The sequence below is a fragment of the Rhodotorula paludigena genome (assembly GCF_050403205.1).
Source record: "Rhodotorula paludigena JCM10292 DNA, Rt_paludigena_JCM10292v1_ctg88, whole genome shotgun sequence".
In the NCBI taxonomy this organism is placed as follows: Eukaryota; Fungi; Basidiomycota; class Microbotryomycetes; order Sporidiobolales; family Sporidiobolaceae; genus Rhodotorula; species Rhodotorula paludigena.
In genome coordinates this window covers 21,708-44,665 of record NW_027481370.1, presented here as the reverse complement: position 1 = coordinate 44,665, position 22,958 = coordinate 21,708, and the positions used below count along the sequence as shown (strand labels likewise).

The window sequence follows — 22,958 nt, the reverse complement described above, 5'->3', positions numbered from 1 at the left end:
TGACTTTCCGCTCCGGTCCCGACAAAAGGTCATCGCCGCCGGGACGAGCTCCTGCGGTCGTCCTCCTCGTCCGTGTAACCGTCGTCGCTCCCAGACGGCTCGTCGTGGTATGCCCCGCCTCCCTGCTTCTTCTTCCGCTGCTGCCTCCCGCTGTCGTAGTCGTCCGTCGCTTCGCTGTCCGTGTGCACATCGTCGCCGCCGCGCCCGCCGCCGACGAGCTTCTCCTCGTCGTCGTGCGAGCCGTCCGAGCCGTCGTCGCTGCGGTCGCGCTTCGACTTGGCCTTGCGCTTGCTGCGCTTCTTTGTCGCGCCGGCACCGTCACGGTCGTCGGCGTCGTCGCTGGCTTGCTTGTGCTTCTCCTGGCTGTGGTGCCTGTCGTAACCCAAAGGACCGCCTTGTCAGCGATAAGGTTTGGTGAACTTGCAGAGAAAACGCACCACCACCAAAACCCGCCAATCGCGCCAAGAACGACGACGACCACGATCGCGACGATGATCCAGGTCGTCGTGGTGCTGATGCCAGAGGAGGTTGAACTTTCATCAGTGGAGGACGAGCCGGACGTTGCCTCGCTAGACGAGGACGAGCTGGTGCTGTAGGGCGAGATTGCGAATCTGAACATCAGCGCATGGTCAGAAATGCGAGCTTGGTTCGGAGGCGCACCCGCTGGCACCCGCGCTAAGGCCGGTGGACGCCGCAGTGTCGGCCGACGACGAGACGGCCGAGGTTGCGGCGGCAGTCGCGCCCGCACCTATCGTCAGACCTCCGCCTGAACCGCTGCTGCCGGCTCCAATCCCGGTAGGCTCCACAGCAAGAGTGAGACTGCCACCCGAGTGCAAAGATCCGCTGTATGCGCAAGAGGTTCAGCATGAGTAGGACACACCTTAGAACGAGGGAGGCGAAGGAACGCACCTTGCGGACATAAAGCCTGAGCCGCCCTCCGGGCCGTGATTGCTAGCGCCAGTTGGCATAGCATCGCCAAGCGAGAGCCCTTGATTCGTCTCTTCGGGGCCGAACTCGTCGTCCTCGCCACCGGTCGGGTTCGGGTCCGACATCTGCACGATGCCCTTTGTCGAGGTCGTACCTTCCTCGTCATTGCCGTAGTAGGTGTCATCATCGTTCTGGCTGTGCGAGCTGTGCTGGCTGTCATCCTCGTCGTCCCAGCCGCCGCCGCCGCTGACCGAGTCCCCCTTCTTGGTAACGAGGGTCGCCTCGCTAATCACCATCTGCCCGTCACTGTCCGAGATGCGGACCTTGATCTCCGACCCGATCGGCACCTGCTGCTTACTCGCGCGCCATTGGACCGAGCTGCTCTGCCAGCCCTGCAGCACCCGGCGAGAGAGGTCAGCTCGAAGCTCTTGAAGGGACGCCGCGTGGTCAGCGCACCTCGTTCTGGCTGACGACCTTGTCGTCTAGCAGCACCTTGATCGTATAGGGTGCACTTCCGCCGCTCCTGTCGAGCGTCACAGAGGCGGTGTCAACTGCGAGCGCAAAATTCATGGAAGGGAGCCCGACGAACCATTGGAATCGGATGGGGTCGCCCCACGCCACGGTTTGCTCCGTCGTGACAGATATTTTGGAAGCGGCGGCGACTGCACAGGCTGCCGAGAGACCAAGGAGCGCCAGGAGAGCGGTCCGCGCACGCAGCAACGGGATCATGGCTCGGGAGCAACGTGCGAAGCCGAGCTGCCTCTGCGCTATAGCGCCGTAGAATGCGCACTGAGAGCGGTAGCGGACGGGCAGAAGCAGACTGAGGCATGCCTCGGCAAAGGACCTCCAAGCGGACACTCCGCGGCGAGCAAACAGGAGGCGAGGGCGAGACCTGAAGCCTCTCAACCCCTTGACCGTATCCGTCATTCAAGCGAGAGCTTCACGTGCGTTATGTCGTGATCGCCAAGTGCGCCCTTTCCGTGTGGCCTCGTGAGGATGAGCCGAGCAACATGCGAGACGACGAGAAGAGGAGGGAGACGTGACTGTGAGCAAGTCAAAGCAGAGAGCCAGCTATCCGTCCGTGTACATGGCACAGAGACCTATGGAGCTCAGGTCTAGGTCAATCAGCGCGAATGTCGTGTGTTGGCGGGAGACAAGCGGCGACGCTGAGCGGATGGCCGTGTTTGTGCTCGACTCGACTCCGGCTCAGAGCTTACTCTGCGCGGGTGCACCTCGAAATGGCACCGGGACAGTCTCTGCTGCCCATACGGCGAGACCGCCGTCCGCCCATGGCTTTCCCTCCCCTTCTCGCCGCTTCATCAACCAACCTCCCCACCTCGTCCCTCGGCTCGTCACTGCGCGCAACTGCAGCCCCACCAGCGACCCCAGGGCGGAGCATGCTCGACTACTCACGCTTCGACCTCGACGGGCTGCTCGGCGACGCCGGACAGGGCGACGGCAGCCTCTTGTTCAACGAGTCGGGCGCAGACTGGCTCCTCGCCGACCACAGCGCCTTCACCGTGGCGGCCCGTACGCCTGCGAAAGCACCCAATCAGGTGCTGGGCGACAGCCCGCTGCAGGTAAATGGGCTAAAGCAGGGCGAGGACGACGAAGACGACGAGGACGAGGTCGTCCTTGCGGCTGTTCCGCAAGAACACAGCACGATGGAGCAGCGTGAGCGGCTCTCCCCTTGACACCGTCAAGTATAGCGCTCACGAGCTCCTCAACAGAAGAGTTGGCGCTTTACGACGAATCGCCGCCCTGTTCACCCTCCGCCTCTCTGCTTGACCCCGTCATCATTCCTGCGGCAGCTCCTCTGACCGTGACCGACGACCGTGGCATAGACAACGGAGGGGCAGAGGGCGATGAGGAGCCTTCGCTCGAAGTCGAGGAGCCGCTCTCTCCGGCACCACCCCTTCCGACTGCCCAGTCGTCGCCGTCTTTCGCTGCCCGCGATCAGCCGCCCGCCTCCTCGCCTCCTGCCATCTCGGCTGCTCGTTCGACTACCTTAGTCTCTCCGCAGGCCGCGGCAGGGCCGACTACTGCACCCCACGCCAGACCTGTCCCGAACCGCCATCGTCCGTCACTCGCACCTCTTCCCCAAGCGGGTCCGGCGCTTTCGATGATGGCAGCACTTGGAGACCTGCCTGAATCGCACGTGACAGGAGGTGTAGAGGATGGTCCTGCGTCGGTGGCGCAGGTGGTTCCGGATTTCGACGCAGCACAGTCACCTGTGCCCGCACATGCGCAACCCGCCCACTCGCCTGTCCCCGTCACAGCAGTGCCTCTACTTCGCTCGCCACCGTCGCTGCCTGTCGCGTCAACTAGCGCGCCTGGTCCGCTCAGTCTCGCTACGGAGCCTCCTGCGCCCGTGTCAGCCCTGTCGGCTCCGGCAAATTCGGATCCCTCCGCAAACAGCGGATCCGACGAGGCAGTCACTGGTCCGGCTGCTCCGCCACAGCCGAGCACCTCTCGCCCGCCTCCGCCAAGACCAGCTGTCCCCGCTCGTCCGGCCCACCTTCTCCCGAAGAACCACCCTGCCCATCCGCGCAAGTCGCTCGCCGCCTCTCTCATCCGCCCCGATCCCGCCCCACTTCCTTCCGTCTCTGGCGCTGCGCCAAAGAAGCGCGCCGAGGACAAGGGCGTCAAGTCGGCAGACGAGGATGCACGGCGGAGGGTGCGCGAGGCGAAGGAGGAGCGGGAGCGCAAGGCGCGCGAGAGGAGGGAGAAGGCGGAGAAGGCGGCGAGAGAGCAGGCGGAGGCGCGTCGCAGCGAGCGCGCGGCGGCAGACGAGGCGAGCAGGGCGAAGAAGGCGCTGGCGAGCAGCCAGGTCAAGGCCGACGCGCCGAAGGTGACACCCGTGGCGGAAGAGCCTGTCGAACCCGCTCAGGCGGCCACCGAAGCGCCCCCTTTCTCGCCACCAGCATCGATTGAGCCGCTCGCCGACCCTCCCGTATTCGCCTTCGATGCCGACTCGTCCCTCCCCGCGATGGGCGCACCCCTCGACTTCGTCACCAGCCTCGGACTCGACACCGAGCTGCTCCTGCCCGCCGGCGTGGCTGGTGGTCGGTCAGGCGTGACCAGTACACCTGCTCGGCCGGTCAAGCGTAAGATGGTCGAAGAGGAGGATCCGCCGCGCGGCACGGGGCAAGCCCAGCCGATGCCGCAGGAGGCGCAAGTCAAGAAGCGGGCGCGCCGCTCAACTCTCGCCGTGCCCTCCGCTGCTGAGCTTGTCGAGGCTGCCGAGCCGGAGACACTGCCGCCGGCGCAGGTCAAGGAGGAAGAGGTCGACGAGACCGTCGACCTGCCGGCGGCGACGAAACAGCCCAGGCGTCGGCCTTCGCGGGTCTCGCTTGCCGGCCCCGCACCTTCAGTCGCCGCTCTATCAGCTCCGGTGGCGCTCGTACCGACAGCCGAGCCACTCCTCCCACGTCCGTCGAAGGGCAAGGCGGTCCGCGTCTCGCTCCTTCCGCCTCTGCCGGACGATAAGGCCGCATCACGCGCATCCCTCTCAGCTTCGACTTCCTCGGCAAGCCTCTCGCGCTCGCAGCGCCGCGTCTCGCGCGTCTCGTTCGCTCTCGCGCCCGGCGAGTCCGCACCGGCTGCAGTGCCCCTCTCGGTCCTGCCGGAGGAGGCGGCTGCCGAGCAGGCAATTTCGTCCACCTCTACCGGATCTGCCAGATCGACCTCGGGCCGCCGCGCATCGCGCATCTCCCTCGCACCCGTACCCTCGAGCCCGCCACGGCAAGAGGCTTCGCCAGTTGAGCAGCATCACGCCGAGACGCTGCCGCAGGCGATAAACGCCAATCGCCTACACTCGTCTACTCGCCGCGCGTCTCGTCTGTTCGTGCCGATCGAGGAGGAGCCCACGCCCGTTGCGTCTACCTCGTCTCTTCCGCCCGTCACCGCCACCGCCCTTCCGCTCTCGGACCATGCCACATCCGCCGCAGCCGTACCCTTCGTCGAGCCCAGGCCAAAGCCGAAGCCGACCGTCGTAGGGGGTGTCACACTCCCAGCGAGCTTCTCGTTTGCGGCTTCCTCGGCCGAGCGCGACGCCGAGCGGCAGCACCGTCTCGAGGAGCGCGAGCGGCGCGAGAAGGCGGCGGAGGAGGCTGTGCTGGAGAAGAAGCGCAAGAGGGAGCTGAGCGCGAGCGCGTGGGCAATCAAGCCGGACGAGGGCATCAAGGTCAGTCGTCCCCGCTGCACTACGTCTCGAGTGCCTCCCTGACGACTGGATTGCAGCGCATCCGTCTGGCCGATGATTTGGCGCCGAAAGCTGCTCCTCAGATTGCCGAGGCGGGCCAGCCCGGCGCTACCATCGAACACGACTTTGAGCAGCCAGCTCCGCGACAGCCGGGCGACTTCGCCGCCGCCCACCCGCATAAGCACCGCCCTCGCCGCTCCCACGCCGCACCTCGCGCTTCGCCGGATCCTTCAGCTCCGCGTCTTCCGCCGTCGGAACCCGCTAGTGCCGCCTTTCCCGCCGACCTCGAGCCTCGCGCCCCCATGTTCGACGACGCGCACCCTATCGCAGAAGCCGAATCGGCTGAGCCAGTGCAGCAGGCGCTCACACGAGAAGCGCTTGAGCGCAACACACGTCGAGCAGGACCGGCGGCCAACCTCGAGAGGCGCGTCTCGCGCTTCTTGGAGAGCATCGGCGAGGCGAGCGAGGACGTGAGCTGCGGTGGTGTGGCTCCTACGTTTGATGAGCGGGACGGAGGCATTGCGGAGGAGTTCGCCGAAGCTGCGGCAATAGTCGACGTGGACCTTACCCAGACTCAGGTGCGTGCTCTGCTCTCTCTAGCTTTGTGGACCGCCAGGGAGCCTGACATGACCTCCTACAGCCTACTCACGCTCTTCTCGAGGAGCCGCCCCACTCCGCCTCGGCCGTGGCGCATGCGTCCACGCAAGCTCCTGCCGCTCCTCCCGCACCCAAGACTCGCCCGTCAACCGTCACGGCTTCTACCGCCGCCAAGCCCTTCAACTTCTCGACTACCTCACGCGCAGCCCGCGCTCCGCTCGCACCGACATCGGGACAGGTCGCTTCGCCCATGTTCACCTCGCGCCTCTCATCCTGGAAGGCTCGCGAGGCGGCCGTCCTATCGAAGGCGGGCAGCAATGCCGGTGGTGAGCGCACAAGGAAAGCGCTTGCTGCCGCTGCGCCACCCGCCAAGCGCGCGAAGATCGCTGTGCAGGACAAGGAGAACGTCGGACCTGCTCCTGCGCCCAGATCAGCACCGTCTCGCTCGCTCGCGACGAAGCAGCCGGCTTCCGGCGGCGTGGCTGCTGAGCTGGAGAAGATGATGCGCGAGCGGATGGACTGGAGCGAGCGGCAGAAGAGGCGCGAGGAGGAGGTCAAGCGCCAGAGGGAGAAGATGCGCGCGGATGAGGCGGTACGTCCCATTCTTTCGCCTACTCCGTCCCTGCGCTTGACGTGGTCCTGACGTGCATGCATGTACTGCAGGACCGGGAGCGAGAGAAGCTGAAGCAGTTGCGGGCGTCTCTCGCTGCCAGGAGCGCTACGTCAAGCGTCCCAGCTCGCGCCAAGGTCCGCGCCCGAGTGGTCTAGAGCACGGCCGTATCGTCCATACTGTGTGTGTTATCGCATGCGCGCTTTGCTAGCACATGGCCTGTACGCGAGGGTCGAGACTGGCGAGCGGGAAAGGTCGAAAGACGACTCGCTACAGGGATCTGCCACACGAACAGACGGATTCCGACATTTGCATCCCATGCAAGATACGAATCAGCCGCCGAATGTAATTGCAACTGCGAGAGGAAGCAAAGGTTTCAGCTTCACGCGCAGCTGAACGCAGCAGTCTCGCGCGCGGCGCGAGTCCGCTAGACGCACCAAACATGGCGAAGAACGCTATCATGAACATGTGCTGGAGCACCATCCACGGCACCGTCTGCTCGACCCCTCTGCCTCTTGCCGCCGTTCCTCCCGGTCGGAGCAGCGTTGCGCCCGCTCCATGCGGGTCGCGCAGCACGAAGACGTCGTCGTCCTCTCCTGCACTGCGGATCCCGCCTACTGTCGGAGTCGGTGGCCAGGACCAGCCGAAGGAGAAGCCGGTGAGGGGGAACATGCCGGCGTGAAATGAGAAGGACGATCCGCCGCTCGCGAGGTCGGCATTGGAGCGAGAGAAGGCGGCAGGCGCGGTGCGGCGGTAGGAGGGTGCGGCAGACGTCTGAGCAGGTCGAGGGCGGGGAGGAATGGGAATGGACCTGCAGACAAAGATCAAAGCGAGGATTAGACATGCGATTGCAGGCTCTGCGCAGAGAGACGAGGACGAACCGGGGATCTGCTTCCTCCCCTTGGCCCGAATATATCGGGACAAGCTTCTCGACGCTCAACGGTGCTTTGCAGACTGGGCAGGCCCTTCCGGCCGAGACAACCAGCCACTGCAAGTTGACGAGGTGAGCCTTCCAAGCCCTCACGCCGGTCTGGAGATAGCGCGCACTTCGTGCATGCACGGCCAGCAGTGCAAGTGACCGCAGGGTGTTACGACTGGCTCATTCGGAACGTCGAGGCTGCGCCGAATATTCCGTCAGTCAGGCATTCCTCGACGATGAGGTGAGCAAGGGCGAGCAGGACGCTACGGACCAGATGTGGCAGCTGAACCGCTCTATCATATCCTCTTTTGCTCGCTCCTTGCCCTTGTCCCTCCGCACGGGCTCTTGGCCCTCTCCGGCTTCGCTCCTCGGCGCCGAAGCGGGGGTGGACCCGTCCGCCTCGGAGGCGGCGCTCGACAGGCTCTTTCGAGCAAGCGGTGACTCTTTGAGTTCTGGAAGAAGTGTCGCGCTCGACTCGTGGGTCCCCGCCGGCTGTGTCGTGAGCGAGTTGGTCCGTGACATCGTCGGCGTTGTGGGGGGCGGATCATCCGAGTCGTGCGAGGACGTCGACGAGGCTTGCATCGCTGTAGCAGTTCGAAGCAAGGATGCAAGGGCAGCTCGTGCACTTCAGAGCTGGTCGGGCGACAACGTCGAGAATGAGCGAAAGGGGAGGACGACAGGCGGCCCGTTTCGCCGCGGCAAGAGCGATACTGTACATCACTTTGACTTCCTCATTGCACGCTCTATGTACAGGGGACTTCAGCCATGTTTCGTTCAGTCAGAGCTTGGGTGCGTCGGACGGGAGAATCTTCTCCTGGATGAACTTCTTCCAGTCCTCACCGCTGAACGAGGAGGAAATGGACGGCTCAGCAAGGCCACTGCACGGAGGGAAGAGTCGTGAGTAGGCTCGCATGGCGCATAATGGTAGATCGCCGAACAAGGTGGGCACAGAAACGAGACGCACTCGAGGAAGACAGTGGGGGTGACATGAACGCCACGCGCACGGTGGTACTTGATCTGCAGTTTGAGGTCGGCAGTGACTCCCGTGCCTCCGTTCCCCTTGCCCACCGAAACAGCTTTGAGGAAAGCATCGCGGTCGAGCCCAACAACCTCGTTCGCGAGATCAGCGAGGCGGGCGCGTGTCTGGTTCGGCGTCTCAGTTGCCGTCGGCTCGTCGTAGTACGCCTCCTGCCCATCCATGAGGCGGTAGAAGAACTGCTTGAACTTGTCATGCACTTCGACGTCGGAGAAGGAAGCGCCCGCATCGACGAGCGTCTTGCTCACGCCGAGTGCCGCTTCGTGCACGAGAGTGGACGAGGCGTGCCATGGCTGGGGAACCTGCGTAATTGTTGTCTCAGCAACTACCCTGCATCAAAGACGCAACCATGAACGGCGGAAGGGAGGAAAGGTCGCGGACCTGGCGAACGATGACGGAAAGGTGCTGCTCGAGCGGGCCCTTTTCGATGAGCGGGACGACGTGCTCGCGAACGCCATCGAGCTGCTTCTTGCTGAACGGGCAAATCAAGTCGAGGAAGAGCTCGAGCGTGTGCGACGCCGAAGCCGTGCCGGCGATGCGGTGAGTCGCGAATTGCGGAGCGAGGGCCATCTTGCTCTAGGCGCAGGTGTCGCGAGGAGGTATGCGGCACTCTTGAGCGGCTTTTGCGGCCTCGGCTCGCAGAGGACGGAGCGAAGGAGGAGAGGCCGAGGTGGGTGGGGCAGCTTGTCCCCGAACCGCACCGCCGCTCGTGCTGCTGCTGCCGAGCGACTTTGCGAGCGACGGCTAGTCTTGCTCTGCGGCAGCGCGACCAGACTTCGCGTTCCCGTGCTTCCTCCCGCTCTCGATTCGCCTTCATCACTTCAAGGTCACACCGGCTGCGCATTCCTGGCGACGCTTCGCGCCAGGGCCAAAGGTGCAGCGCCTGATCAATCCAGCGATCGCTACAAACCTGCGGCATTCTGTCTACCGCGAGAGGGTCGTTGCGAAAGACTTCCTCTTCGTCGTTCGTGCTGCTCAGCATGGCGGTGGCCTGCAGGACAAGTCTGACCCCGTCTGGCTCGCTAGCTGGATAACTTGTGTCTGTGCGTACGATTGTGCGCTAGACAGGGCTTCGTCTGCGATGGTTGCTGTTGAATCGAGACTGAGTAGTGCCCCGTCTCCGACAGGTTCCGCTGCTGGCGCGGTCCCGCAGCTAGCAGACTGCTTCAAGCTCTACAACGCTGGACCCTGTGCTGCGCCAATCCGGACGTGCGTGGCGGGGCATGAGTTGCGGCTGAGTGGGTACCGTGCATTGGTTGCGGCGGACACCCCGCTCAGCCAGGTGACCCGTGGGACAACCCTCTTGCATCACCCTCAGAAGGAAGCACACATCAACGACCCTTGTGGCGCCCGGAAGGCATCGCTCGGCGCGCAGGAAAGGCGCTGTCACAAAGGGACTCGTGGAAGAAGTGGTGCGCTCACCGCTTTCCTCCTGCGCTGGCTGCCAACGCGCTGACTTAAGGCAGTCGCACCATCATACACAAGTCCCGCGCAGCCGTGTATGAGCGAATGCTCTGCGAGCGGCGACCGCCAGACGCTACCTGCGTGATTTGCTTCAGCTTGCAACTTGTGCTCCCTCCGCCGCTCAGGGGGAGTTTGGCCATCGAGACTGGTCACGTTCGGCATCCGGCTTGCGCTTGCGCTTGAAGCTTCTCTGCAGCGTACGGTACGGGCGGGTGGCACTTCGAAATCGACCTCTCGCGGTGGCTGCCGACGGCGCGTGCTCGTGCGCACTGCTTATTTCGCGCCACTGCCTCCGTCCTTGCACTACGCCACCGATTGCAGGCCACGTGCGGGCGCACGGGCGCACTTGTCTTGCGAATGGCGTTGGAGGCGACGGCGAGAGATTTCGATTTTGGATGCCCGCCTGCTATTCTCGACCTGCTCCTTGCTTGGCAGGGACCGCCCCATCATTTCCTGCGTGCACGCGTTGCCTCGACGCCGAAACTCACACGAGTTCAAACACAAGAGCCGGCACGTTCGTCTCCCGGCGAGGGAGGCGTGCACCTATTTTTGTCTCGATCGCCTTTCTCCGCCGAAAATGGGCGCCGAACCGGGCGGGAACCGTGAGGGGCCGCACCGACGTTGCGGGCGTTTTCAGATCAACACAGCCGGCACGTTGTTCTGGTCTCGCCCGCGCGAGTGCGGAACGTTCAGCTGGAGGGGGCTGCCCGCAGAATGCCCTCGAGGTGCAAGGGCTCCGGCTCTCTTCTCCTTCTGTGTGTCGCCCCGACCAGTCGCTCGCTCCTCACCCGGTCCACCCGCACGCTAGCCGCGCAGACCGCCCAACATGCCTTACCACCAGGTGAGTCCGGTCGTGCTGCCAGTTCTCTCCATTCCAACGCTTACTTATGCCTTATCTCGCTCACAGTGGGACTACCTCATGGCCATCGGCACCATGTTCGCGCTCCTCGACGCGTACAACATCGGTGTACGTTTTCCCTTCATGCCGTCGTCTGAGAATCTTCCGCTCAGGCTCCCGCTCGCTCGCAGGCCAACGATGTCGCCAACTCGTTCGCCACCTCGGTAGCATCAAAGTCGCTCACCATGCCGCAGGCCGCTCTTGGCGCCTCCGTCATGGAGTTTGCCGGCGCCGTCTCGGTCGGCGCCCGTACTGCCGACACGATCAAGTCTGGCATCATCAAGGCGTCGGCCTTCCAGGGCAACCCTGGTGTCCAGATGCTCGCCTTCGTCTGCGCCATCGTCACCTCGTCGATCTGGCTCATGATCTGCACGGCGCTTTCGTGGCCCGTCTCGACGACCTACTCCATCGTCTCGTGCGTCGCCGGTGTTGGTGTCGCTCTTGGCGGTGCCGATGCCGTCAACTGGGGCTGGAACGGCGGCAAGGGTCTCGCGACCATCTTTGCCGGCTTCGGTATCGCCCCGGCCATTGCCGCTGGCTTCGGCGCGGTCGTCTACCTTCTCGTCAAGTTCCTCGTCCTCATGCGCAAGAACCCGTTCCCTTACGCGCTCGCTGCTGGCCCCATTGTCTTCTTCACTGCGGCCGGTACGTTAGTTCTTGTCCCTCGGCAGAGTGTGCCTTGAAGCTGACATGCCATCTTCGCCTGAAGCCGTCATGACCCTCTCGATCATCTACAAGGGCGCTCCTTCGCTCGGCCTCAAGAAGCTCGGCACGTCGGGCACCGCCGCAGCTGTTGTCGGCACTGCTGCTGTCGTCGCGCTGCTGTCGGTTCTGTTCTGGGTTCCGTACGTCTACGCCAAGGTCGCCCGCAAGGACTACACCGTCCGCTGGTACCACTTCTTCCTCGGCCCCTTCCTTTGGTTCCGCCAGGCCCCCGCCGACGCCCAGGAGCGCCTGGTCAACGTCCAGGACTACCGCATTCGCGCCGACCGCGAGGACGAGACGCACGGCAACATCGCCAAGGACGCTGTCGTCGACGCCGAGTCGCAGGACGGCAAGGAGATTGTCGAGTCGGCCGACTCGTCGGCGCAGCACGACTCGCACCTCGCCAAGCAGTTCGAGAAGGTCGACGAGCACCCGCTTGACGGCCCGTGGTACGAGCCTTCGAACTTCTACATCGTCATGCGCTACAAGGCCGGCCCGTGGATCAAGCACAAGCTCTTCTACTCGCTCACGTACGACATCCACGCCGCTCAGCGCGGTCAGGCCGGCACGAAGGAGGGTCGCCGCATCGCCGAGGCCTACGAGCGCGCTAAGCAGTACCCCAACGAGACCGAGGCGTGCTTCTCCTTCGTCCAGGTCCTCACTGCCTGCGTCAACTCGTTTGCGCACGGCGCCAACGACCTGTCGAACGCTATCGGCCCGTGGGCGGTCATCTACCACGTCTGGCACGACATGGAGCTCGCTGGCAAGAAGGCGCCGGTGCACGTGTGGATGCTGGTTGTCGGTGCCATCTGCCTGGTGATCGGCTTCCTGACATTCGGCTGTGAGTAGCTTCCTCATCTGGACGAGGAGAACCGATCCGCTGACCTTTGAACCTGGAAAAACAGACAACATCATGCGCGTCCTCGGCAACAAGATCACGCTCCACTCGCCGTCGCGTGGCTTCTCGATGGAGCTCGGCTCGGCTATCACCGTCATCCTTGCGTCGCAGTACGGATTGCCCGTGTCCACGACGATGTGCATCACGGGCTCGACCATCGGTGTTGCTCTCTGCAACGGCGACCTCAAGGCAATCAAGTATGTCCCACCATGTCGCATGAAAAGCACGGATCCGTTGCTGACGTTGCCTCGCCACCCCTCCTCAGCTGGCGCGCGGTCGCCTGGATCTTCGCCGGCTGGTGCGTTCCGCTCTTTGCAATTAGATCCTCGCCGTTGCTGACCATGAAAACGACTTGCAGGGTCATCACTGTCCCCGTCGCCGGCACGCTTGCGGGCTGCCTCATGGGTGCGTCGAGCTGTTCCGTCTCGTCGAAGGCAGACGAGCTGACCTTCCCAATCGCTCTCGTACAGGCATCGTCCTCAACGCGCCGCACTTCGGCCAGAACCCTTGAGCGCACGTCGCCCCCTGTATCACCTTTCTGCTTGGGATCTCGCTTAGCAGGGTCCTGTCCTTTGCGTCGTCTCCCTCTCTCTTCGATAGATTCCGGGTCTTCTGCCGTCCTTCCCATCCCTCGTCATTCCTTCTGTAGTGGTCTCCGTACTCTCTGGTGGTAATAGTGCGCCGCTTATGCCCATGGATCGGGGCAACTGTCGAGTCAGCACTCACCGTGCGAGGGCTAGAAAGGCGATAGTTTGTCACAGCAAAGATCGTCAACGCACTTGCGACCACTCCGTTCTCTCCGCTCGAGCCGGACAGCATGAGTGAGACAATATGGATGCAACAAGAGGACTGGAAGTAAGATGAATGTGCCCGCCAAGATCGCGTTCCTCAAGAAGCCTCGTCTTTCCGCGCCCGCTTCGCCTCGGCGACAGGTCCTCCCGGCTCCTCCAGACTCTCGCGCTTCTTCCCCCGGAGCCGCCCATGCCCGATGTCCTCGTGTCCAGCCTCACCACCCGCAGCAGCTGAAAACGCCGGCAGCAAACCGAGGAAGCCTGCGCCCGGTCCGCCGGGCTCTTCGTGCCCGCCGACCGAGGAAGTCGCCATGGCGGCGAACGAGGTTGGACCCATCTCGGCAAAGAAGGGCGTGCTCGCCGCACTCGCGCTTGCCGGGAAAGCGAGGGAGAGCGAAGGAGACGCAAGAGCGGGAGGGGTGTGCGGAGCTGAGGGCGAGGCTGGCGCGGTTGCGGCGCGCGTCGGTGAGGGTTGCGCGGAAGAGCCGGCGAGAGTTGGAGATGTTGCCACTTGTGTAGGAGAGACAGCTTGTGGCGAGCGATTCGAAGTCGAGGTGGTTGAGACGACAGACGTGGACCGGCGACGGGGACGCCGGGGTGGGCGGGTGTTTTCCTTGTCGACTGGCTGCGGTTCTTCGACCACCTCGGCATCAGAAACCGGTACTGGCGGTGTTGCTGACATCGCGGGGGCGAAAGACGCGTCCATCTCGTCGCCATCTTCGTAGAAGGACCAGGCTGCGGAAGAAAGGGAAGTCAGGCCGGCTCAAATAGTCAGAGGCCCCGAACGGCGCACCTGGAAGTACCGGCTCTTCCTCTTTTGCCGCGACCGCACTCCTTCGCGGACTCTGCGGCGGTAGCATCGCGGAGCGTAGCCGCGGAGAGCGCGTCTTGGCCGGCGAGGTCGAGGCGGTGAAAGCGTCGAACAAGCGGCGCGGCGAGGACTGCGGGAACTCGTCGTCTGCCCTCGTCTGCGCGTCGTCGTCGTCCATCATGCGCCGCGAGGGGCTGGCGAGCGCCGACGTCGAGGCTGACGCGCCGAGTCGCGGCGCCTCGTACAGCGTCGACAGCGGACCGGCGGGCTGGGTGCGCGGCGTGGCCGCTCCCGACGAGAACGGGGACGGGAGCAGGCTCATGCTCTTGCTCGCGAGTGCTGACGACGACGACGGAGTGCGGCGAGTCTTGTTCGGCGATGAGGACGACGACGCGGCGACAAGGTACGGGAGCAGCGGGAGCGGCTCGAGAGGCTTGCGCTCAGGATTGGGCATGCTCTTGTGCCGATAAGCAAGGTTCGAGCGCGTTGAACAGCGCGAAGAGGGAGCGACTGGCGGACAAGCGTGAACGCGTGAATGTCGCCGTCGAGCGGAACTCGTTCCCGTCTCTTTGCCGGGGCGTTTTCGAGAGCAAGCAGCACTATCTCCACTGCGCTAAGCTCAGGAGCTACACAACGAGTGGCAGCAACGTGTGAAGCGAAGTCAACCGCCTCTTCCATTGCGCTCATTACACCTTTGTTCTACGCTCTCGTCAGCCGCCACCGCCCTTTCTGCAGCATGCAGGAGCACGTAGAGATGAGAAACAAGAAGGATACAATGCAGAGGGTATCGGGCGTACGAGAAACACAGACACAACGATGCACTTCCGACCTTGAGGGCGCCTCAGTCGATGCCGACCTGCAAATGAGCGCGTCAGCGAGGTTCTGCGGGAGCTGTTAGGGGTCCAGAGAGAGAGACGAACCGAGACCTGGATGCCCATGGCTGCGAGCTCGGCGACGAGGAGGCGGAAGACGAACGGCACGGCGACGACGTCGAGCTCGCCGCCCTTGACGACGACGTCCTTGGCGCGGCCGAACTTGAGGCTCGTCGCCTCGACACCGTTGCTGCCCTTCTTGCTCGCCGCGGCGGCGGCCTTGCCTGCGAGGCGCTCCTGCTCGGCGTCGTACTCCTCGATGGCCTTGTCGCGGCAGATGCGGCAGAACTCGCCGCCCGGGCCCGCGCTCAGCTCGAGGCCGTCTCGCGGTTGGAGGGCCGTCGAGCTCGCGAGCGAGACCTGGTCGTAGCCGAGCGAAACCATGGACCCACAGTCCCGGCAAACCCACGCGGTCGAGTAGTCGGAGCAATTCATAAGTCGGTCTTGAAGCAGGAAACTCGTTCCGTGCGCGAGCAATGCGTCGCGCTCCATTTCTCCGAAACGGATACCACCGCCACGCTTGCGGCCCTTGACGGGCTGGCGGGTGGTCTGGTCGAGCGGGCCGACGGTGCGGACCTGCCACTTGTCGCCAACCATATGGCGAAGGCGCTGGTAGTAGACGACGCCGATGTAGATGTCGGCGTGGAACTCCTCGCCCGTGATGCCCGAGTACATCGGCTCGTTGCCGAAGTAGTTGTACCCGGCGGCGCGAAGCTGCTCGCCGAAGTACTCGAGGGGCGTGTCGTCCTCCGAAAAGTTGAACGGCGTTCCGTCTTGCGCCAGGCCGTGCATCGCGCCCGCCTTCGCCGCGATCGACTCGACGAACATGCCGATGGTCATACGCGAGGGGAAGGCGTGCGGGTTGATGATCACGTCGGGGGACATGCCCGACTCGGTGAAGGGCATGTCGACCGTCGGGTACTTCTGCGAGCAGACGCCCTTCTGCCCGTGGCGCGACGAGAACTTGTCGCCGATAACGGGCGAGCGCGGCACGCGAAGCTTGATGTGCAGCTTCTTCGGCGCGGCGTCGGCCGTGTCGTCGCCGATGAGGCGGACCTCGTCGATGTACGCCACCTCGTCGCCCTTGTACTTGTCTACGCGGGTACGGCCAGCGGTGCGGTCAAAGTAGGCCGCGAGGACATCGCCCGACTTGACGCGGGAACCGACGAGGGGAAGCCCGTCCGAATCGACCGTGCTCCACTTCTCGTCGTCCTTGCGCACGTCGGGGCCGAGGCCAAAGTGCACCTCGGGGTGCCCGCCGGCGCCCTTGTCGCCGCGCACCGTCTTGAGGTCGACGATGTGGCTCTTGTAGATCGAGCCGTGCGCAAAGCCGCGCTCGTGCGCCGACTTGTTGAGGATCATGGCGTCCTCCATGTCGTAGCCCGTGTACGAGATGACGGCGACGATGGCGTTCGTGCCGTTCGGGTAGCCGTCCATGCCGTAGGTATTGTGCAGGTCGGGGCGGACGATCGGCGTCTGGCCCGTCTGCAGGCGGTAGAGCTTGTTGTCCGTGCGGCGCTGCAGTGCGGTCGACGGCGTGCCCATCGTCTGCTTCGACATCTGACACTGGTACATGTTGCGCGGCGACTGGTTGTAGTCGCTGAAGGGGGTCAAGTTGGCGAGGAGCGAGAGGACGTGCGTCGGCGAGAACTCGATGTGCGATGTGAGCCCCTGCTCGACCTCGTCGGGCATGCAGGCAATGTCGAGGTAGACCTGCTCGAACGGACCGACCGAGTCGGTCTCGCCGTTGGCGAGGTACTTGACATCGCGCATCATGCGCGCGCGCGACGCGAACAGGTACAGGCCGGGGTACTGACCGCCCTTCGAAAGCGGCACAAGGCCAATCTCGAGGTCGAGCGGGATGTCGTGCTGCCCCTCGGTCTTCCACAGCCGCAGCGTGTCGGCGAGCTGCTTGGCGAGGAGCGGCGTCGCCCAGCCAACGATGCGGCCGTCGAGCTGCACGACGACGTGTTCGCGGCTGTCGATCGACGGGTCGAGCGGCTGGAGCATGCCGAGGGACGAGAGAAGGGCGGGAAGGTGGTCGACGTTGAGATGCTGGTGGATGAGGCGGCACTTGTGCGCAAAGTGATTGAGGAGACCACAGGGCGAGCCGTCAGGCGTGTGTACGGGACACAAGAAGCCCCATGCTTCAGGCAAGAGCTTGCGGACGGTCGTCGTCTTGAGCTCGGCGAAGAAGGCACCACGATGGACGGAGCGGAAGTGCGAAATGTAGCGCGTGAAGTTGAGCTTCTCGCCGACAATCGTGTAGCCGGATGCCTGCTGCAGGTCGAGACCCGACGGCGAAACGAGGTTGCCCGTCGCAAGGAAGTAGGCGAGCTTGGCGCCAATGTCGGCGTTGACGCGCTGGATGGTCCGAGAGATGTACTTCGGGTCGGTGAAGTCGGTGCCGGCTTCCTGCCGACGGATGTCCATCCGCATCTGCGCCGTGACAGCGGTGAGGAACTCGTCGAACTTCTCCTTAAGGATGATGCCGTAGAGGAAGCCGGGCATGAGGATCTCCTGGTGCTGCGGCGAGTCGGGGTTGTCGGCGCAGCACTCGCCCCCGACGAGCGCGTAGAGCTTGCGGAGCATGAAGCTGTAGCGAAACTGTAATTAGGATGGATGTTGAATGGACGAAAGAAACGCGAAGCGCACAAGAGGAGGCGGAGCTTGTCACGCGGGTCCTTGAGGTGCGGTAGCACAATCGTGTCGATCATGTGCTGGCCAACGCGCTCGTCGGACCAGTCCTCGGGGCAGGCGAGAACGACGCGGAACTTGTCGCCAATGAAGGCGAGCGCCTGCTGGCGCGTGAAGATGCCGTACGTCTTGAAGCCGCGCAGGAGGAGCTCAACACGGTCCGTGACGAACGTGTTGCTGTAGTCCTTTTGCAGGATGCCGAGGAAGATCTCCTTGTCCGTCGCGCCCGTCAGCGCCTTGAGGATCATGACGACCGGGATCATGTATTCGGCCTTGCGCCACGAGAAGCGGAGCGTAGCGCCACCGTTCGAGAGGTAGTGCAGCGTGTTGGTCTGCGACGTCTGGTCGGGGCGGACGGAGCGGATCGCGACACCGTACTGGGTGTAGGCGGCGCCACGGTTGCCGAACGAGGGACGGATGATCGACGTGACGTGGTTTCGTCGGGGCACGATGAGAAAGCGGATGAGACGCTCGTTGCCGTTGATGATGAAGTAGCCGCCCATCTCCTCGGCCTCTTCGTGGTGCGCGACAAGCTCGGAAGGCGGAAGGTTGCGAAGGTGACACCGCGCCGACTGTGAGGACACCGTCAGCGAATGCTTCAGCATAGCCTGTACCGTCGACGCACCTTGACCATGATAGGCAGGTTGCCGAGGTCGCGCGTCTCGATGTGCGTCTGACCGCCGTTGAGCGACCATGCAACCTTGGCGGTCATCTTGCCGGCGTACGTCGCTAACCGCTCACGCGCCTGCAAGAACAACTTCGTCAGCACGGCCCAATGATTTGTTTGACCTCACTGCGCACCTCGGTCGGGTAGATTCTGCGCTCACGCGAGCTGGCGCCCTTCATGAAGCCCGTCGGCCGCCCCACCGACACCTCGAGGACCTTCACTGCAAGCGGTAGAGTGGACCACTGTCAGACAAACCCGCCATTAAATCGTGCGCAATCAGAGACGCACTCTCAAGGCGGTTCCCACGCGAGCCATCCTCGCCGCGGCCGTCGTACACGACCTTGGGCAGGAGGTCCTTGATGCCGAGGTCAAGGAGACCCTTGCTGAGATCAATCGAGCCGTCTGCGCGCGGTGCGCCTTCGAAGAGGGCATCGAACGAGTGGATGTGCGGCTGGACGAGCTCCTGCGGGGCTGTGTACTTGTGGCCGTCGCTCGACGGGTGCGAGAAGGCGCGCTCGCGGTCGAGCGTACGGAAGGAAGTCGGGGCAAAGCCCGTGCGCTTCTTGTAGTCTGCAGCAGACTTGCTGGGCCCGGCTACAGGCGCCGGGACGGGCGTGTGGGCAATGCCGGGCATGTCGGCTCGTCGGCGGAGAGGTCGAGGACGAGCGCAAGTAGAACTAGCTCGTGCGAGGCTGCTACGTCTCGCTAGTCAAGCAAAGTCCAGATGAGCGCCTGCAGTGCTCGGCTCGGAAGCTCTGCACGCGCGAGGCCCACTGTGAGGAGCGAAAGGCGCCGTCCGAGCGCTTCGAGGCGATGAAGCCGACAGCCGCAGAGTCGCTCGTCAGCAACGGCTCGCGGGAGCTGCGAGCTGTACTCGGAAGGCTTAGGAGTAGGTAGAACAGCGTAGCACTCAATCACGGTACGAGCTCGAGCAAGAAGCGACGGGTTTAATCCGCCTTACCCCGCGACTACAACCGACTACAACTGCTCCCTACAGCCTCGCCACCTCCCGCAGCTCGCTCTACGCGCGGGTCTCTGCTGCAAGGGCACTACACTCGGGCTGGAAAGACACTGACACGCGTTCTTGCCCCGTCAAACGCCGTCGTATCGCCTGTTCATTCTCATCAGTCGCCCAGTCATCTCCGCCTCGACCGCCGCTTCTCCGACCACAAGAGCCCGCTTGCGATAGTGCTTCGTGCTCCAGGATGGCCACAGAAGACGCCGCAGTCCTCCTTGCCGACTTTGTCAGTTCCCTCGACAACCTCCCCTCCGAGGTCTGCCACATCCTCGAGGAGATCGGCCACAAGGAGGGACGCGTGTCGGACTTGCGCTCGAGGGCTTCGCAGCGGGACCAGGCGATCCAGAAGCACGCGCGCCCACCTGCACAAGGAGGCCAAGGATTGCTCGTCACGAATCCCAAGGAGGAATCGAGCATAAAGAAGATCAAGTGCGTCTCCGTGCGACAGTCCCAGACTCTCAGTAATACTCACGATCTCACACTTTCGGCAGGCTCGATCTCGAGAATGCCGAGGCGACGACGCGAGAGAAAGTCGCGCTTAGCGAGCGAGGCGTGAATCTTGTGCGCTGCATTCTGGATGTCTCCTGTTTCTCAGTTCTGCCAAGTTAACGCACGCGTTCATCTACGATGTGTAGCTATCGCGTCACCTCAACCGCCTGCAAGCCCAGCTTGAGCTCCTCACCTCATCCGTTCCGCCTCTTCCGACCCTTCCTGCTTTCGCTCCTCCCGCCGCTACCCCTACCCCGACTTCCCTCTATGGCGCACAACCAGCCTACGGCGCACAACCGGGTGGGGCAGCAGGGTACAACCCGTACGTGCCGAATCAGTTTGGCGGACCAGGAACGCCAGGAGGCTACCAGGACAGTGAGCCTATGATCCTCCGCCTTTCTCCCTTCCCTACGTGCAGGAGTGGCACAGTACGCTCTGGGGACGTGGGACTGACATGTTGATTCCCGCAGAGCGCAAGTCGGTTGGCCAGGTTCCCCTCCTCCCCGCTCAAGTCACGCCCGGCGCGAACGGTATGCCTGCCGGCTACGTTTATGCGGGCACTCCGGGCACTCCCGGCACTCCACTCGGCGGTGCGAGCTCTCGCCGTGCAACAGCCGGCCCTTCACGGCTGCATAATGTCGCATACGCCTCTCCCGCGCCGGGCACTCCAGGCGCACACGGCATTGGCACGCCCGGGCAGCCCGGCGCGGGCGGGCAGGCGGCGCCGAACCTCGCGTTCCTGCAGCAGCAGCAGCAGATGCAGCAGGCGCAGCTTCGGATCGCACAGGCGCAGGCGCACCAGCTCGCGCAGCAGCAGCTCGCGAGCCAGGCACAGCTTGCGCAGCTACAAGCGCAGCAGCACGGAGGGGTCGGGGCGCATGCTGAGATGGGCGGAGGCGCGATGGGCGCGCACGGCGTCGGTCACCTCGGCGCGGGCATCGGCGTCAAGCGGAAGCGCGGGGACGAGGACGTCAAGCGCGGGCACGACGAAGTGGAGACGGAGGCCGAGGGAGAGGACCTCACGCCGTACTGCTTCTGCCACCGCCCGTCTTTCGGCGAGGTGCGTTCAACTTCCGCCGTCCGGCTTGAGCTGCAGCAGTCTCGATTGCTGCGATCAAGCTTCGACGCGAGAGTCGTTGGCATACTGACCCGTGTGCTGTTCCGTCAGATGATTGGCTGCGACGCGCCCGACTGCAAGATCGAGTGGTTCCACCTCAATTGCATCGGCCTGAAGGAGTCGCCCGAAGGGTCGTGGTACTGCAGTCAGTGCGAGCCGCGCATGAAGGCGCAGCAGTCACGATCGGGGAGGAAGCGGTGAGCGTGGAGGGTTCGAGGCGGAGGAGCGAAGTCGTCTGTCGTACCTGTTGTCGCACGTTTTGTACTGCAGCCGCTGTCTCTCACAGCTCGCGGTGTACTCATGCGAAAGCTATGATAGACTCCAGCGCTGGAAGGATGACATACGACGATACAACCATGCACAGCCTGTCTACCTTGCAGAACAATGCGCGAATCCGTCTATGATCGGTCCCGCCAGCGGGATCGCAGGAAATAGGCGAGGTAGTCGGTCCACCCTTCGAAGACGCCTGTACCGACTGCGAAATGTAGGCAGTCCTCCGAGTGCTGCGGAGCAGGAAGACAGGCACCGTCAGTCTACAGCGCGATAAGACGACAGACACGGCGCGACGAAAGCGGTTCATCTGCGCCAGTTGAGCGTGTGGAGCGTGAAGGCGGACGTACAGCGTCTGGTCGCAGCTGACTTGGCCGCTCGAGCGAGAGGAAAGACAGTCGAGGATGGTTGGCCTTCTCAATCATTGCCTGTGCGCACAACTGGATTAGCTGCACGCCGACGTAGCCAATGCGACCCAGGATGAGGTCGACGAAGGTCTAGCGGCGCACCTTGAACACATTGTTGTACTTGGGAATCTCTGCCCAGTTGTAGCTCTCCGCCCTCAGCCACTCGTCCACGAACGGCTCCATGTGCTCGTGACAGTTGTCGTGCCCGCTGCTCGCGCCCCTCACGACGATCTCGCGATCCGACGCGTCCTCGGCGAGGTACTCGAGCGCGACGTCCGTCCAGTTCTGCACGACCGCCTCGTAAAAGGGCGCAATTGCGGGCTGGCCGCCGGGGAAGGCGAACTCGCGCGGCGTAAAGTGCGCGGCGGCGCTGAAAATGAGGGCGTGGTAGTTGTATGTCGCGTTGAAGAAGCGCGAGAGGTAGTCGTCGATCGGGAACGACTGGACCGGGTAGTCGGTGAAGAGCTGCGAAGTCGGCACCGTCGCGCTCTGCGGTGTCGACTCGTAGATGTCGATCAGCTCCTCCTTTGTGAATCCGTGGTCGGTGCGCAGGTTCGAGATTATCGGTGTGGTGCTGGCGTCGAAGCCAGGCGGAAGGTCGAGGGTTTCGAGGAGGGGGGAGTCGGCGCGGATGTACATGTGCTGTTCCCACCACCCGCTGCCCCATACGGCGTAGACATGCGGGAAGAGGACGCAGCCCAGCGAGAAGAAGTGCTGCTCGGATAGCGAGTCTGCAAAATGGTCAAATCAGCATGTGGAAAGCTGAGATGCGTCTTAAACGCTCAGAGGCGAACACACCTCCAAGCAGTATCCACCCTCCTTTCCCCACGAGCTCCTGCAACAGCTCCTCGGCCTTCGATCGCCGCACGTCCGCCTCGCACACCTCGCTGTCCGACTTCCACCTCCACTGGGCAGCGTTCCAGCGGTACTGGTCCATGTTGGGCCAGTCTGCCTCCTTCGTGTGCAGGAACCAGTGCGGCTTGAACCAGTCCTGCGTGCACCCCTCGAACCCGGACGCAGCAAAGACGTCGACGGCCGTCGCGTTGGGCGTCAGCGGCGGGTCCTTCGGGACCCACCGTCCGGCGGACCACGCCTCTGCCGAGCATCCCGTGGCGTGCGCGCCTCGCAGCTGGACAGGAAGGTATGCCGAGAGATGTGCGGTGGGCGGCGCGAGGAGGAGGAGCGAGGCGGTCACGAGTGCGCCGGCAACGAGGACGAGCGAGCGGCGCAGACGCAGGAACGGGTGCGGCGACCCGGCGGGCGCAAGTGCGTGCTGCGGTGTGAATGTCGTGCGCCAGGGAGACGGCGGTGCAGTATCGGGCGAATTGGGGCCGGTTGCGGAGGGCGGGATCAGGAAGGCCTCCTTCGAGGGGGAGGGCGTGCTCGTGTCGGGCACGGTCGGGACGGATGTGTACTCGTAGCTGGTTGACGCCGATGTCGCTGCAGGGGCACGCATCAGGAGTCAGCTTCACGTGAGAGCGAGTGCAAGGGATCGCGAACGACGCACGGCGAGGCAGGACGAGCGTCGGAGCACCGCGATCTCGCATGGTCGGCATGGCGT

General features: G+C 63.9%; 8 protein-coding genes across 8 annotated transcripts; 3 read left to right on the top strand and 5 right to left on the bottom strand.

Moving 5' to 3' along the window:
* Positions 1 to 29: 29 nt before the first annotated feature.
* JCM10292_001757 (uncharacterized protein) lies at positions 30 to 1,656 on the bottom strand (the record flags this gene model as incomplete). Its single annotated transcript, XM_076652733.1, has 6 exons — positions 30 to 372; positions 438 to 611; positions 661 to 843; positions 910 to 1,319; positions 1,384 to 1,450; positions 1,517 to 1,656. The coding sequence occupies 6 exons, from the start codon at positions 1,654 to 1,656 to the stop codon at positions 30 to 32; spliced, it is 1,317 nt and encodes a 438-aa protein (XP_076501726.1).
* Positions 1,657 to 2,165: 509 nt separating this feature from the next.
* JCM10292_001756 (uncharacterized protein) lies at positions 2,166 to 6,496 on the top strand (the record flags this gene model as incomplete). Its single annotated transcript, XM_076652732.1, has 5 exons — positions 2,166 to 2,601; positions 2,658 to 5,113; positions 5,170 to 5,709; positions 5,772 to 6,320; positions 6,392 to 6,496. 5 exons carry the CDS (start codon positions 2,166 to 2,168, stop codon positions 6,494 to 6,496), a joined length of 4,086 nt encoding a protein of 1,361 aa, XP_076501725.1.
* Positions 6,497 to 8,035: 1,539 nt separating this feature from the next.
* On the bottom strand, positions 8,036 to 8,863 carry JCM10292_001755 (DsbA family protein; the record flags this gene model as incomplete). Its single annotated transcript, XM_076652731.1, has 3 exons — positions 8,036 to 8,135; positions 8,222 to 8,595; positions 8,675 to 8,863. The coding sequence occupies 3 exons, from the start codon at positions 8,861 to 8,863 to the stop codon at positions 8,036 to 8,038; spliced, it is 663 nt and encodes a 220-aa protein (XP_076501724.1).
* Positions 8,864 to 10,583: 1,720 nt separating this feature from the next.
* Positions 10,584 to 12,769, top strand: JCM10292_001754 (inorganic phosphate transporter; the record flags this gene model as incomplete). Its single annotated transcript, XM_076652730.1, has 8 exons — positions 10,584 to 10,598; positions 10,665 to 10,724; positions 10,787 to 11,300; positions 11,365 to 12,201; positions 12,266 to 12,455; positions 12,524 to 12,556; positions 12,617 to 12,663; positions 12,729 to 12,769. 8 exons carry the CDS (start codon positions 10,584 to 10,586, stop codon positions 12,767 to 12,769), a joined length of 1,737 nt encoding a protein of 578 aa, XP_076501723.1.
* A 377-nt stretch (positions 12,770 to 13,146) lies between these two features.
* On the bottom strand, positions 13,147 to 14,038 carry JCM10292_001753 (uncharacterized protein; the record flags this gene model as incomplete). The annotated part of the gene is made up of 2 exons (XM_076652729.1): positions 13,147 to 13,784; positions 13,843 to 14,038. The coding sequence occupies 2 exons, from the start codon at positions 14,036 to 14,038 to the stop codon at positions 13,147 to 13,149; spliced, it is 834 nt and encodes a 277-aa protein (XP_076501722.1).
* A 663-nt stretch (positions 14,039 to 14,701) lies between these two features.
* RPA135 (DNA-directed RNA polymerase I core subunit RPA135) lies at positions 14,702 to 18,730 on the bottom strand (the record flags this gene model as incomplete). Its single annotated transcript, XM_076652728.1, has 6 exons — positions 14,702 to 14,716; positions 14,781 to 17,328; positions 17,388 to 18,001; positions 18,055 to 18,174; positions 18,231 to 18,316; positions 18,385 to 18,730. The coding sequence occupies 6 exons, from the start codon at positions 18,728 to 18,730 to the stop codon at positions 14,702 to 14,704; spliced, it is 3,729 nt and encodes a 1,242-aa protein (XP_076501721.1).
* A 571-nt stretch (positions 18,731 to 19,301) lies between these two features.
* JCM10292_001751 (uncharacterized protein) lies at positions 19,302 to 20,921 on the top strand (the record flags this gene model as incomplete). The annotated part of the gene is made up of 5 exons (XM_076652727.1): positions 19,302 to 19,543; positions 19,606 to 19,675; positions 19,750 to 19,978; positions 20,074 to 20,663; positions 20,772 to 20,921. The coding sequence occupies 5 exons, from the start codon at positions 19,302 to 19,304 to the stop codon at positions 20,919 to 20,921; spliced, it is 1,281 nt and encodes a 426-aa protein (XP_076501720.1).
* Positions 20,922 to 21,118: 197 nt separating this feature from the next.
* Positions 21,119 to 22,953, bottom strand: JCM10292_001750 (uncharacterized protein; the record flags this gene model as incomplete). The annotated part of the gene is made up of 5 exons (XM_076652726.1): positions 21,119 to 21,223; positions 21,341 to 21,418; positions 21,500 to 22,128; positions 22,196 to 22,837; positions 22,905 to 22,953. The coding sequence occupies 5 exons, from the start codon at positions 22,951 to 22,953 to the stop codon at positions 21,119 to 21,121; spliced, it is 1,503 nt and encodes a 500-aa protein (XP_076501719.1).
* Between the last annotated feature and the right edge of the window lie 5 nt (positions 22,954 to 22,958).